The sequence below is a fragment of the Thunnus maccoyii genome, chromosome 3 (genome assembly GCF_910596095.1).
Source record: "Thunnus maccoyii chromosome 3, fThuMac1.1, whole genome shotgun sequence".
Lineage (NCBI taxonomy): Eukaryota > Metazoa > Chordata > Actinopteri > Scombriformes > Scombridae > Thunnus > Thunnus maccoyii.
Genome location: NC_056535.1, coordinates 30,994,476 through 31,006,270, shown reverse-complemented (window position 1 = coordinate 31,006,270; position 11,795 = coordinate 30,994,476). Strand labels below are relative to the sequence as shown.

Genomic DNA, 11,795 nt, shown 5'->3' with positions numbered 1-11,795 from the left:
AAAAAGATGGTAAGTGGACCTTGTGTGGAAGTAAGACTTACTATTATTTCTTTTTTTGAGACCATGAATTAGAAATTTGTGCACAATTTATGATTTTGATGTTTATTAGTCGATTAATCGATTAGTTGATCAAAAGAGAAGTAATTACCAACTATTTTGATAATCAATCAACTGTTTTTTCTCTGGTTTCAGCTTCTTAAATGTGATTATTTATTCTTCTGTGATAGTGACTGTGGTATCTTTAGCTTGTGGACTGTTGGTCGGGACTAACTGAGTAACTTGAGAGCATGAATAAGTCATTTGCACACAATTTGTTAATTTGTGAGCACAAAGTAGTAATTTGTTCACAAGTTATTAATTTGAGAGCACAAATTAGGTATCCCGGGATAAAAAAAAATTAGTAATTTGTACACACAATTTGTTATTTCAGGAACACAAATACCAGAGAGTGCAAATGATCAGGCTAGATCCTGCACCCACTCAGACTATGTGAATGTCTAGACCCCCAGCTGTTGTACGGGTGTACTGATCTGAGGCCAAATTGTGATTTTGGGGCCATATAAATAAAATAGACTTGACTTGTCTTTGTTTTTCTGTTGCCCCCCCCCCCCCCCCCCCCCCCCCCTCCCCCCCACCCCACACACACACACAGTCTGCAGCCTGAGCCTTGGCAGACCTGCTTCATGTGATGTGCCAAAATAGCAAGTGGAAATTGGAAATGGGAGACAGACAGAAACCGTGTCACCGAGAGAGAGAGAGAGAGAGAGAGAGAGAGAGAGAGAGAGAGAGAGAGAGAGAGAGAGAGAGAGAGAGACATACAGCGAGAGAGAGAGAGAGAGAGAGACACATACAGCGAGCGAGAGAGAGAGAGAGAGAGCGCGAGCGAGAGAGAGCGAGCGAGAGAGAGAGCGAGAGGACCAGACAGACGTCCGTTAGCAGTTTAGTCGCCGGTCACTCGGCTGAATACACGGAACCATTAAAGCTGAATTCTAACGGACGGAACCGGACATTTAAACTAGCTGAACTACATTTTTTTTTAGCAACGTTCAAACTACATTCAACGGCTGCAACTTACCGATACTTCACCGGTAACGCCGATAGATAAGATAGATATAGATAGATAGATTTTTCGGAGGAAGAGGAGGAGAAACCGGAGACAGGAGGAGGACCGCCGGACCGGAGGGGAAGGAGAGGAGGCTGGAGAGAAAAGGGAGGATTTTTGGGGGAGAGTTTGGTGTGTGTGGGTTTTTTTTTTTTTTTTTTTTTGGTCTCCTCTCCTTCTTCCGATCGCTTTTCTTTTCTCTTCCTCAGCCCCCTTCTCTCTCCGTCTTCCTCGTCTGGAGTATTCATGTCTGGTTTTAGGAGGCTTTAAATGTTGAACTTGATGGGTGTTTTAAACGCCACCGCCGCCAATGTCTCCTGTACTTGTAACTGCAAACGCTACACCTCCCTCCAGAGCATGGAAATCAGTGAGTAACTTGCATTTTTTTTTAATGAGTTTTTGTGTTTGTAATTCACTGACTTTTCCCCCCCTTGTAACCATGTTTGAACTCGTCGCAGTGAAGCTACACGCAGCCGGTATTTTGCATTAATAAGTCAACGTAGCTAGTTTTTCGTTATTTGACCAGAGACACAACTATACTGAAAGGAGAAAAAATTGCTAAGCTTCTTGATTTTATTTTTTGTTGTTGACATTTTACAGTTTGTGGGGTGTTAACAGTCACCATTTGTCATTATTAGCTTAGTTGGTTTGTGTTTAACTGACATCCTCTTCCTCTCGTTTTAAAACATGGAAATCACTAAAATGTGCTTTTGATAGCGGGTCTGTTTAATGTTTAATGCTTTTTTGTTTGCATCTAAGTTTGCCTCTTTTTTTAACATGGCAGCCCTTGTTTTTTAGTAATGAGACCACTTTTCTGTGTCTCTGCTGGACGTTATGATGTTCACAGCTTGTATAAAACTGTATTTAGCTTAATTAAAAGACGTTAAGTTTTCTCCTCCGTGCACCTTTTTTTTAAAAACCTATTTGTGATTAACGATTGATTTTGAACTTGAACCGAAAAGGTAAGCTTCCCATCTCTTTCCATAGAGTCTGAATGAAAAAAAAACCTCTCCTGTTTTAGCTTGATTTGTACAATTTCCAGGCTGTTTTTGAGCCGTTTTGTTCGCCATTAGAGCTGTTAAGTTTGACAGATGCTGAGATTTTTTTCGGTCGTCTTCCTGAACCGTTGGCGTTGTCTGCTTTTGATCTTATCGCTTAGCTCACTTCGTTTGAAAAAAAAAAAAAAAAAAAGACCTGCCTTTTCGCCGGGTTTATGGCGGCAAAAATGAGACTTAAAGTGTGTTGAAACTAACAGAAAGTTACCGTAGGGGACATTGGAAGCTGGATATTGGAGGAAAAGGTGGGTTTGTTCGTTGGAAAAGGGGGGAGTTTGAAGTTTTGTCATCGCTTCGTCATTCGAGCAAAGCCAGACGTCTGTCTAGCCGTCTGCTGCCTGCGTGAGCGCGTGCGTCCGTGCGCGTGCATGTTTTTATATATATATATATATATGTGTGTGTGTGGTCGCATCCAGGAAATCCCTGTATGTGTGTGTGTGTGTGTAAGTTTGATTATGGGGTTTTATTCCCACTGGGGACATCCATGCTGATAATGTATACAAGTCACAGTACTGTAAGGTCATTTAGATGAAAGCTGTGTGTGTGTGTGTGTGTGTGTGTGTGTGTGTGTGTGTGTGTGTGTGTGTGTGTGTCCAGCTGAGGTCACCAGGGCTGACTCAGAGCAGCCTTGTTGAAGCAGCAATATTCAACTGTTTACAAGACGATGAGGATGCTGCAAATATTTGTAGCTCTAATCAGCGGGACTGGTGGTCATAATAATAATAATATACATATAAGGCCTTGTAGTGATGCTGTAGTAGCAGTAGAAGTTGTAAAGCTGAAACAGTTAGGACGATTTATTGATATGTCCATATATAGAAAAATAATCTGCAACTGCTTTGATAATCGACTAATTGTTATGCCAGACATATTCCCCAGATCAAGCATCTCAGTTTTGAGGATTTGCTGCTTTACTCGGTCATATATGATAAACTGAATTAGATCATTTTCATTATCAGTTAATCTGATGATTGTTTTCTTGAGTTGTTTAAACGCTCGGTATGTAAAATGCCAGAAAATAGTGAAAAGTTTGAATAGAATAGCTTGTCTGACAAACAGTTCAAAACCCAAAGATATTCCGTTTACTATCACATAAGACAAAGAAAAGCAGAAAATCTTACAGTGGAGAAGCTGGAACCAGAGACTGTTTGACATTTATGCTTAAAACGACTTAAATTATCAAAATTATTTCAGATTAATTTTCTGTCCGTCGATTAATCAACTTATTGTTGCAGCTCTAAACTGAATATCTTTAGTTTTTCTAGTGTTGGTGGGACAAAACAAACATTTTTCACAATTTGACACGTTCTAGACCAAACAATTGGTCGAACAATCTATTAAATAATTACAAGCAGATGCCTATTGGGCCTTGCCAGACCGGGTTAAATACCACTTTATCTTGGAATTAACAAGTGTAAGTAATAGTGTGAGTATTAGCAGCAAAAAAATTGTAACAGTAGTAGTACTATTGTCTAGTCGTAGTGATACATAAAATGGCCAGAAGTATGTGGACACGTGTACATTACACCCCTATGAGATGGAACAATGGGCATTCATCAGCCCTCCTCTCTCCTGGGAAGGTTTTCCACCAGATTTTGGAACCTGGAAGCAGGAATTTTCCCCCGTTCAGCCATAGTGAGAGCTATAGTGAGGTCAGCCTCAGTCTCAGTCTGCGTTCCAGTTCATCCCAAAGTAGTTGGGTGGGGTTGAGGTCAGGGCTCTGTGCCGACCAGTCAAGTTCACACCAAACTGGCAAAAGCATATCTCTATGAAACTGGCTTTGTGCACCAGGCTGTTGTGATGTTTAAGTTCATAAACTGTTGTCATATAAGTTTGAATTATCTGAAATATCATTGTATGCTGTAGCATTAAGATTTCCCTGAATTGGATATAAAGGGCTTAGCCCAAACCGCAAAAACAGCTCCAGACCAAAAGTACACAAAAGTATGTCCACATCAATCTTAACAGTAGTAATGTTAAAAGCTGTAGTAATACAGCAATCAATCAATGTAATAAGATCACTGTCTGGACATGTATCAGAAAGACAAAGATAAGAATGCAGGCAGAGACACAGGCAGACACACACAATTCCTCTGTCTGAGAACAGACGTGATGTTTAGTCTGGAGGACAGAGGGAGGGAAAAAGATAAACCAAAGAGGCAGACAGAGGAGAAGAAAGAGAAAGAGAGGAAGATGTCAAAACTTTGTAAAAAAAAAAAAGGAACAAGGTGTCAAATAAAGAGAAAACAAAAGAGAAAGAAGCGAAATAGAAAGATACGAAAAGAGAGCGATACTCTGGTATAAATGGAAAATTCTGTCGGGGGTTTGATTGAGAGTTTGGGTTTGGATCCTGAAACTAATGATGCATCGGCCTCACGATTATGTTTTAAGCTGTTTCAGCTGTACCGAACAGTATGCACTGGAGTGTGTCAGGCAAGATGAAAGACACAGTGGAAGAAAGCACAACACGGCATAATCCATGTTACACAGTTGAGATGCGGTGATCAAAGGACGACGGAGACACGACAGAAAACGCAGGGGTTCCCTAAATGTTTTACTTTGAAAGAGCTTTAAAATAGATACACACATGGGTAAAAAAAATCTCACATTCAATAACAGACATCTGATATGTTTCTTGTTGTTTGGATCAAATAGAAAAAACTTTCTACAGTGTGTATTGGGGACACTGCCTCTACAGAAAGGATGCAGAGTTTTTTAAAATAATACAAAATTGACATTGACAATATGATTTCAGTCCTTCAAGTGATGTTTTACAGCTCTAGTACGGTATAGTAATGTTCCAAAACTATCTCAATTTAGTTTCAGTAAGCTATCTTCTACAGAATGACATAAAAGTTCCCTTTTTGCCTTTTGGAGGACTGAATGCTTTGTCCTATTTGGTTTATATTTTTCAAAATACCAATTACCCTTTAACAGGGTTTCAGACAGACAAGCTTAAAACTTCTTCAAAGCCACCAGGAATTAAATTAAATGCGTGATTAACAATAAAAATGATGAAAAAAAAGCTGACAGCAATAAAAGAATGATTCGTAATGAGCGTTGCTAATCCAGGAATTCAAAGCAAAACATCTAGTCAGCGACTTTGAAGCTAATATAAAACATAACACCCTAGCAACCGAGCTAGCTGAGTCATCCTGGTTAACTGCTTCCTAGGAAAAGGGCAATCCCAGGAAGCGATACTAATGCTGTCATACTTAGTATTGGTGTGGACTGACCGTCCTTTGCACCTCTAACAGCTGGATTTTCAAGCATGTTCATTCGAATTTAGATGAATTCAGACTTCCCAGACTTGAAAAAGGAGCTGCAGAGACCCTGACTCATTTCAAGTGATCATTCATCTGTCTCTTCTCCCGCACATCCTCTCTCTCATCTGGATCTGTAAAGTTGTAATTGTAGGGTTACATACAGTATACCTGTTACACCCTCTGGCATATGAGAGCACACACACACACACACATACACAGGCGCACACATACACACACATATGCAAAAACACATCTGTTCTGAGCGGCAGACATTGCTAGTCAAAGCACATGACATCAGCATTACTCACAGGCTAGCCGTGTGTGCGTGTGTGTGTGTGTGTGTTTGTGTGTGTGTGTGTGTGTGTGTGTGTGTGTGTGTGTGGTGAAGTCATTGCTGGTATCAGCTTGTAAGAATCATTTCCTACCAGCAGCTTGGTTTCCCTGTACATTTGTTACTACATGTCTGGCCTTCTTAACATCAACACCTCCACAGTCTGTCTCTACAGCCAACATAAATGTTATCCACTGTGTGTGTGCGTGCGCGCGCGTGCGTGTGTGTGAGTTCAGCTGGAGGGTAGTTGTATTTATTTTGGTTATTGAATTCGAGGAAAAGAGTCAGAGTGTTCCTGAGTAGACAGGCGGTGACCACAGTGTCGAGCACAGGAAGGACACGTCGTGGCTGAACGTCTTTTCTGGTCGACATCGTCCTGTAACTGTTAAGTCCCAAGTCTGATCCCTCCAACAACCCGTGAACCTATGAGCAAGACACCGACCCTCTATGTGATCACATGTGACTAAAGTATGAAGACATTCAGTGGTAGACAACATGTACTTTAGAGCTGCAACGATTAGTCGGTTGACAGAAGATTAATCGCTAGCCATTCTGATAATTGCTTTGAGTAATTTTTTCTGGTTCCAGCTTCTCAAATGTGATTTGTTGTTGTTTTTCTGGTTTCTATAGTTTCTGTGTTAGTAAACTGAATATCTTTTTGTTGTGGACTGTTGGTCGGGTCAAAACAAGGCATTTTAGGTAGTGATCAACATTTTTGAACATTTTTTTTACATTGTATAGATGAATTGTTAATCAAGAAAATAATTGACTAATGTACTTATTCTGCTTAGTGAATACTGACACCTTTTGCATCCCTTATGAATCCATTTACGCTCAGGATGAGGGAACTCAGGTGTTTTATCAACCCGAACTGAAGCCAACCCTGTATAATGTTGATACTGTAGTTTGTGACATAATTTCATCTGAGATTTTGTGATACAGTGACATGAATATTATCATTTCTGCTATTGCTTAAGCTACATTAGAGTTGTATGAGATCATTTTCAGGACATATTTTAAGCTACTTTAGATGTGAAATTAACTGCAGACGTCATCAATCATCTCAGTTTTACATTTGTTTCCTCAGAGACCATAAAACCCACATGTAGATTACGTTAAATATTCGAGCAAAAAGCGCTAGCAGTTGACAATATTTGCTCTATTTGTAGCTTGAAAAAAAGTCACTCTCACATTTGAAATCATTCTTTTTTTAATTGTCATGTGTCATTCTGTCATTGTCATGTGTCATTCTGTACCAAAAAAAAAATCCTCCCTCTCCACATCCTGTTTAAGCTGCAGCTCCCATGTGACAGAGCTGATGTCTACTAATCACTGTGAACAGCATCTCGTTTTCCAATTATAGTCCTGACAGTATGTTTATGATGCAAAACTCACATACTGAGGCGACCTGACTTTGTCTTTGATCCCTTTTGCTATATAACAGCCGTAGCAGACGCAACTTTTACGCCATTTAAAGGAGATAACTGTCGCAAATGTATCGTCATCATAGCTTAGCTGAAACAATGCGAGCGAGGACACCAAAACAGTGGAAAGAAAAGCAAAGAGTCAACTTCATTAGCGTTTGTTTTGTTTACGCTGCTCTTTTCTGACATTATTGTCTGTTTATGTCGGTATAATGTTCATGATATCCAAAATAAGGAGAAATAACTGATGGAGAGATCCAAGAATATAATAAAAAATGAAATCCAAGTTCATTTTTGTTCTATTTTCAAACATGGCCGACACTTATTAGACAGTGTTTCCCTTTCTTGTCTCTACCTTTTAGTTCTCGTTGATTGGTTTTCTTTCTTTCTGTCTGTCTCTGTCTCTCTTTCTCTCTCACTCAGTGAATCATGGAAATTAAATGATTGAGTCTGTTCTGGCTGGCCTCCTAGACTTATTATGTAAACCTCTCTGTCTGGCTGTCTCAGTACTCTCTGTGTGTGTGTGTGTGTGTGTGTGTGTGTGTGCGTGCGTTACATGCGTGCGTGTGTGCACATGTGTTTGTCTCCGTTCATCTATTAATTTTCTGTCTGTGTATTTCTGTGTGCGCGCATGTGATGTTGTGATAGTCAGATGAAGGAGAATTTTGTAAAATTTATATCAAGAATATTGTTCTACATTTGCCTTTTGATGAGAAGTTAAAAGGATAGACGTTAATATTTTTAAGCACCGGCCTCACGGACCACCGAGCCCCTAAATTTGGTGGCCAAAGTACATTGTTGGTGGCACAGATATGAACTTATTTAAAAACAATAGAGAAAAGGCAACTCATGAATATTTATTAAAATTAAAAACTCAAGTTCTGGTGGTACATGTATGCTCTTATAGTCTCTTAGTTCACAGTCACCCCCCCCATGCCTCCGCCTCATACATGCTCCCTCCATCCCTCCTGCATTGTGCCTGAGTCATTCATGTGTGCAATAAAAACATGACAAAAATCAGTATAATTATAATACACACATCCAACTGTTAGCCTACATTTTCCAACTCATTCAGGTGTCCTCCAGGCTCTTTCCCCTCTTATCCACCATCTCTCTAGTATACCTGCAGCGTTGTAGCCACCAGTATCAGGCCTCTGTATACAAATGAGTAAAAGTTTATTGAGCATGTCAGTGCTCAGCCTTGACCACTCTCTTCAGTGTTGAGAATCCACGCTCGCACGCTGCTGTGGACGCAGGAAGGTCTTGAACAGTTTCAAAAAGGTGGCCGATGTGGGTGAATCTTTTCATGTGGTCATCCTGGAAAATCAGTGCAGGGGGCTCCAGTGTGAACCGTTGGTGTTGTGCGAGTGCTTTTAAATCCATCCTCTCTCCCTATACTTCTTGAAGATTGCATCCATTTATTTCAGGCACAGGCCGAAAGTGTTTGCAGAGTGCGGTGATGTGGTGACAGCCATACGCTGCCAAATCCTCTTGGTTCTTTGGCCAGACGCAGGTGTTGAAAACCTGGGCAGCTGTGAACAAGTCTTGATCTAAAAAAGTCAAACTGCTCTCTGAGGTACTTCTCCGTTCTGTGAAGAACTTTCTTTCTCTCATCTTCAAGCTTTCCATCCGCACAGCCAACCAGTTGCACCTCCTGGAAAAACTCCCTGAGCCTCCTTGAAAAATGCATCAAGGTGTGGCCCTGGTGAAAACCGCATCGCTGTGAGAGAGAGATAAGTTTTCTCCAGAGCCTGATGGACATCACTCAGTGTTGTGGAGTCGTCTTGCAAAATCAGCTCAGGGGTGACAACTGATCAAGAACGTCTAGTAAAAAGAAGACAAAGCGCAGAGACTTGTAGCTTTTCAAAAATGTACAAGTGAAACGAGCCCTGCCGATCATGTCTGCACTGTTTTCCTTTGCCTCTGCTATAAGCTCAAAATTTGCAAGCACTGGCTTAAAGCTGTTGCATAAAGCAGCGAGAGCTCTCTGAAGATGAGGAAGCCTGTGTGTGCCCCCCCCACCCCCACCCCCACCCCACCCCAGACTGACAGGTTTCAGGATTTTTTCATCCATTGCCTCTGCGACGTTCTGGAGATCTCTCCGTGCTTTAGGGGAGTAATGGTAGGTCGGTAGTAATGCCATTCAAGACCTCTTTGACATCATTGATTTGTGGATTAGCTTTTAGTGCATCAAGAGCACCAGGTTCAAGTTTATGAGCCAAGCAATTGATGTCTAGCAAGTAAAGGATCTCAGCCGTCAGTTCTGCTGTCACTTCATTTTCCCTCCTGATCATCTCCTTCCAGTGTGGGAGTCCTGCGTTCATTAAGCCTGGATAAGGAGAGTCAATCAACATATTCCTCACTGAAAATGACCAGTAAGGCCAAGGAGTATCAAACTTAAGGTTAAGAAAATACAAAAAGAAAAATGATACAATCTTTTTAAAGCAAGAGATCTTATGATAAACTTACCAGTATTTACTGCATGCATGTGACACTGTGTGTGACAGCGTTCCAGTTCCTGCACAGACACAAATGTGTTTCGAGGAAGTCCATCATCTAGAAAACGCACATAAACAAGCTCCAGATCCCTGGTGCTGCAGTCGCTGGAGGAATATATAGCGGGCTTAGCACAGCTTCTGTGGGGGAATTAATTAATTGTGGGGGATTAATAAAGTATTTTATAACCACCTAGCTAACTTTGGCTTCCCTAGCTAATGCTCCCTAAACTTCCCTAGATAATGTTAGCTAGGGAAGCTAGCATTAGGTAGCTGGTTCGGTTTATATGAGCAAGAAGTAGATAGCTACAAATGAATCTACTGCTGATGCCAGTAAGTAGATCAGCTAGCTAGCTAACTATATTAGAATTAAACCCACCCACCTTGCTATGGCTTTGTTGTTTACGTATCCATGCACCACGTCCACACTGTTCAAACCGTTGGATCAAACTCTGCCTTTTGTGTTTTTTTATTTTGCTGTGATTGACTGCTGGCATCATGCCAAAACCAGAACGGCTTTAATCCTCATGTACAATAAACAGACAGTAAATTGTCCCAGAATAACCGATGTAAAGTCGACTCAGCTGCATCCTCTTTGTTCCCCAGTTCCCCATATAACACATGACACTGGGAGCTGCCCAGTACAGCCACAGTCTCAGTGGGGCAGCTTGGGTTTCAGCGCCCTGCTCAAGGGCTCGTCAACAATAGCTGTTGATGGAGGGAAGAGGCATTATTATTGTTATTTCCTGTCCCTGTCCAGGTGTTTAAGTCATTCCTTCATAGCTTTGTCTTTGCAGTATTTCATTCCCTCACATGTAGAGCTGCAATGAATAGTCGATTAATCGCCAACTATTTTGAAAAAAATTAGCAAATTCTCACATTCCAGCTTCCTAAATATGAATGTTTTCTGGTCTCTTTAGACTTCTATGATGGTAAACTTTGGGTTGTGGACATTTGGGCACGTTACCTTGAGCTTTGGGAAACCCTGATCGACAGTCTTTACCATTTTCACATATTTTATACGAACCGATTGAGGAATAATTGACTGATTAATTGAGAATGAAAATAATTGTCAGTTCCTTCTTTTAAAAACAACTTCTCGACTTTGTTCTTTGTTTACATGCGTCTTCCTTGCCAACTTTCTTTATTTTGCTTCCTTCATGCCTTTCATTCAACCTCTCAGCTGTTCATTGTTTCTTGGTCTAGACACCCATAACACAAACACAAACACACACACACAGACCACAAAAAAAAGAGTCATCAGCCTGGTCTCATCATGCATATATGTAGATACATGCAGCGTGTGCGTCTACAGGTCAAGGTCATCGTCACTTCGAGGGGGGGTTGTGTGCGTGCGCGTTTTCTGCATATGATCTGCATACAAGACGGTGTTCAGCTGAGGCCCTTGTAGTCTCTTGGACCCGTTTTGTCCCATTAATTAGTCTGAAGTCACAGCCGACCCTATATGTCTGTCTCGCAGTGTGAATAAATCCATACAGAGACTGTCTGAGGACCAAGAGGCTGCGCTATAAATAAAGGCAATGACTGTCTGCCAGCTAAATGCATACACTGTCATGCAGCAATGTGGAAAAGATTGTCTCTTGTTTTTCGTTAATTAGTCTGAGGAAGAAAAAAAAAAAAAGCCTGTGTGGCTGTCTGGTCCTCTAAATACCTCAAATGTTGTTTGTGTATGTAGTGTTATGGCTTTCATTAATTAGTGATTCAAATACTCACACTAGCATCTGATTATATGTGAAAAAAGTATTTAAAAGTGTCTATCGGCTTTTTATAATTAGTGGAATAGATTGTGGATGCAAGGTTGTGTGTTGGAAAAAAAAAGGAAGTATATTTTAATGTCTCTCAATTGTTTGTTGTGCTATGGTTGTTATGTGCTTTTGTTTATATAATCTGATATTTTGAGTCTATATATAACTGACCGATCCTCTGGATGTCTACACTTTCATACGCAATATGGAAAATATGTCTGTTGAAATGCTGAAAGTTTTGCTTTGTCACCGTCGGGCCTAAATGTGGTCACTTATTTATAGTATGTTAAAAAGAGTGACCATTACTCAGTCTGAGCCGGGATAAACTGACATGACATGGTCTAGGTCGTAACTTG

General features: G+C 40.7%; 1 protein-coding gene across 2 annotated transcripts in view; it reads left to right on the top strand.

Annotated features, from left to right (window-relative positions):
* Positions 1 to 1,274: 1,274 nt before the first annotated feature.
* The window catches only part of pmepa1 (prostate transmembrane protein, androgen induced 1), a 41,240-nt gene continuing 30,719 nt past the window's right edge, over positions 1,275 to 11,795 (top strand). Inside the window, exon 1 of one of the 2 annotated variants that reach the window (XM_042407096.1) lies at positions 1,275 to 1,469. In XM_042407096.1, coding sequence (XP_042263030.1) covers positions 1,373 to 1,469 — 97 coding nt within the window. In that variant the 5' untranslated portion in view covers positions 1,275 to 1,372. Of the gene's footprint in view, positions 1,470 to 2,028; positions 2,065 to 11,795 lie in introns of those variants that run through there. The other variant, XM_042407097.1, reaches the window with a different exon arrangement.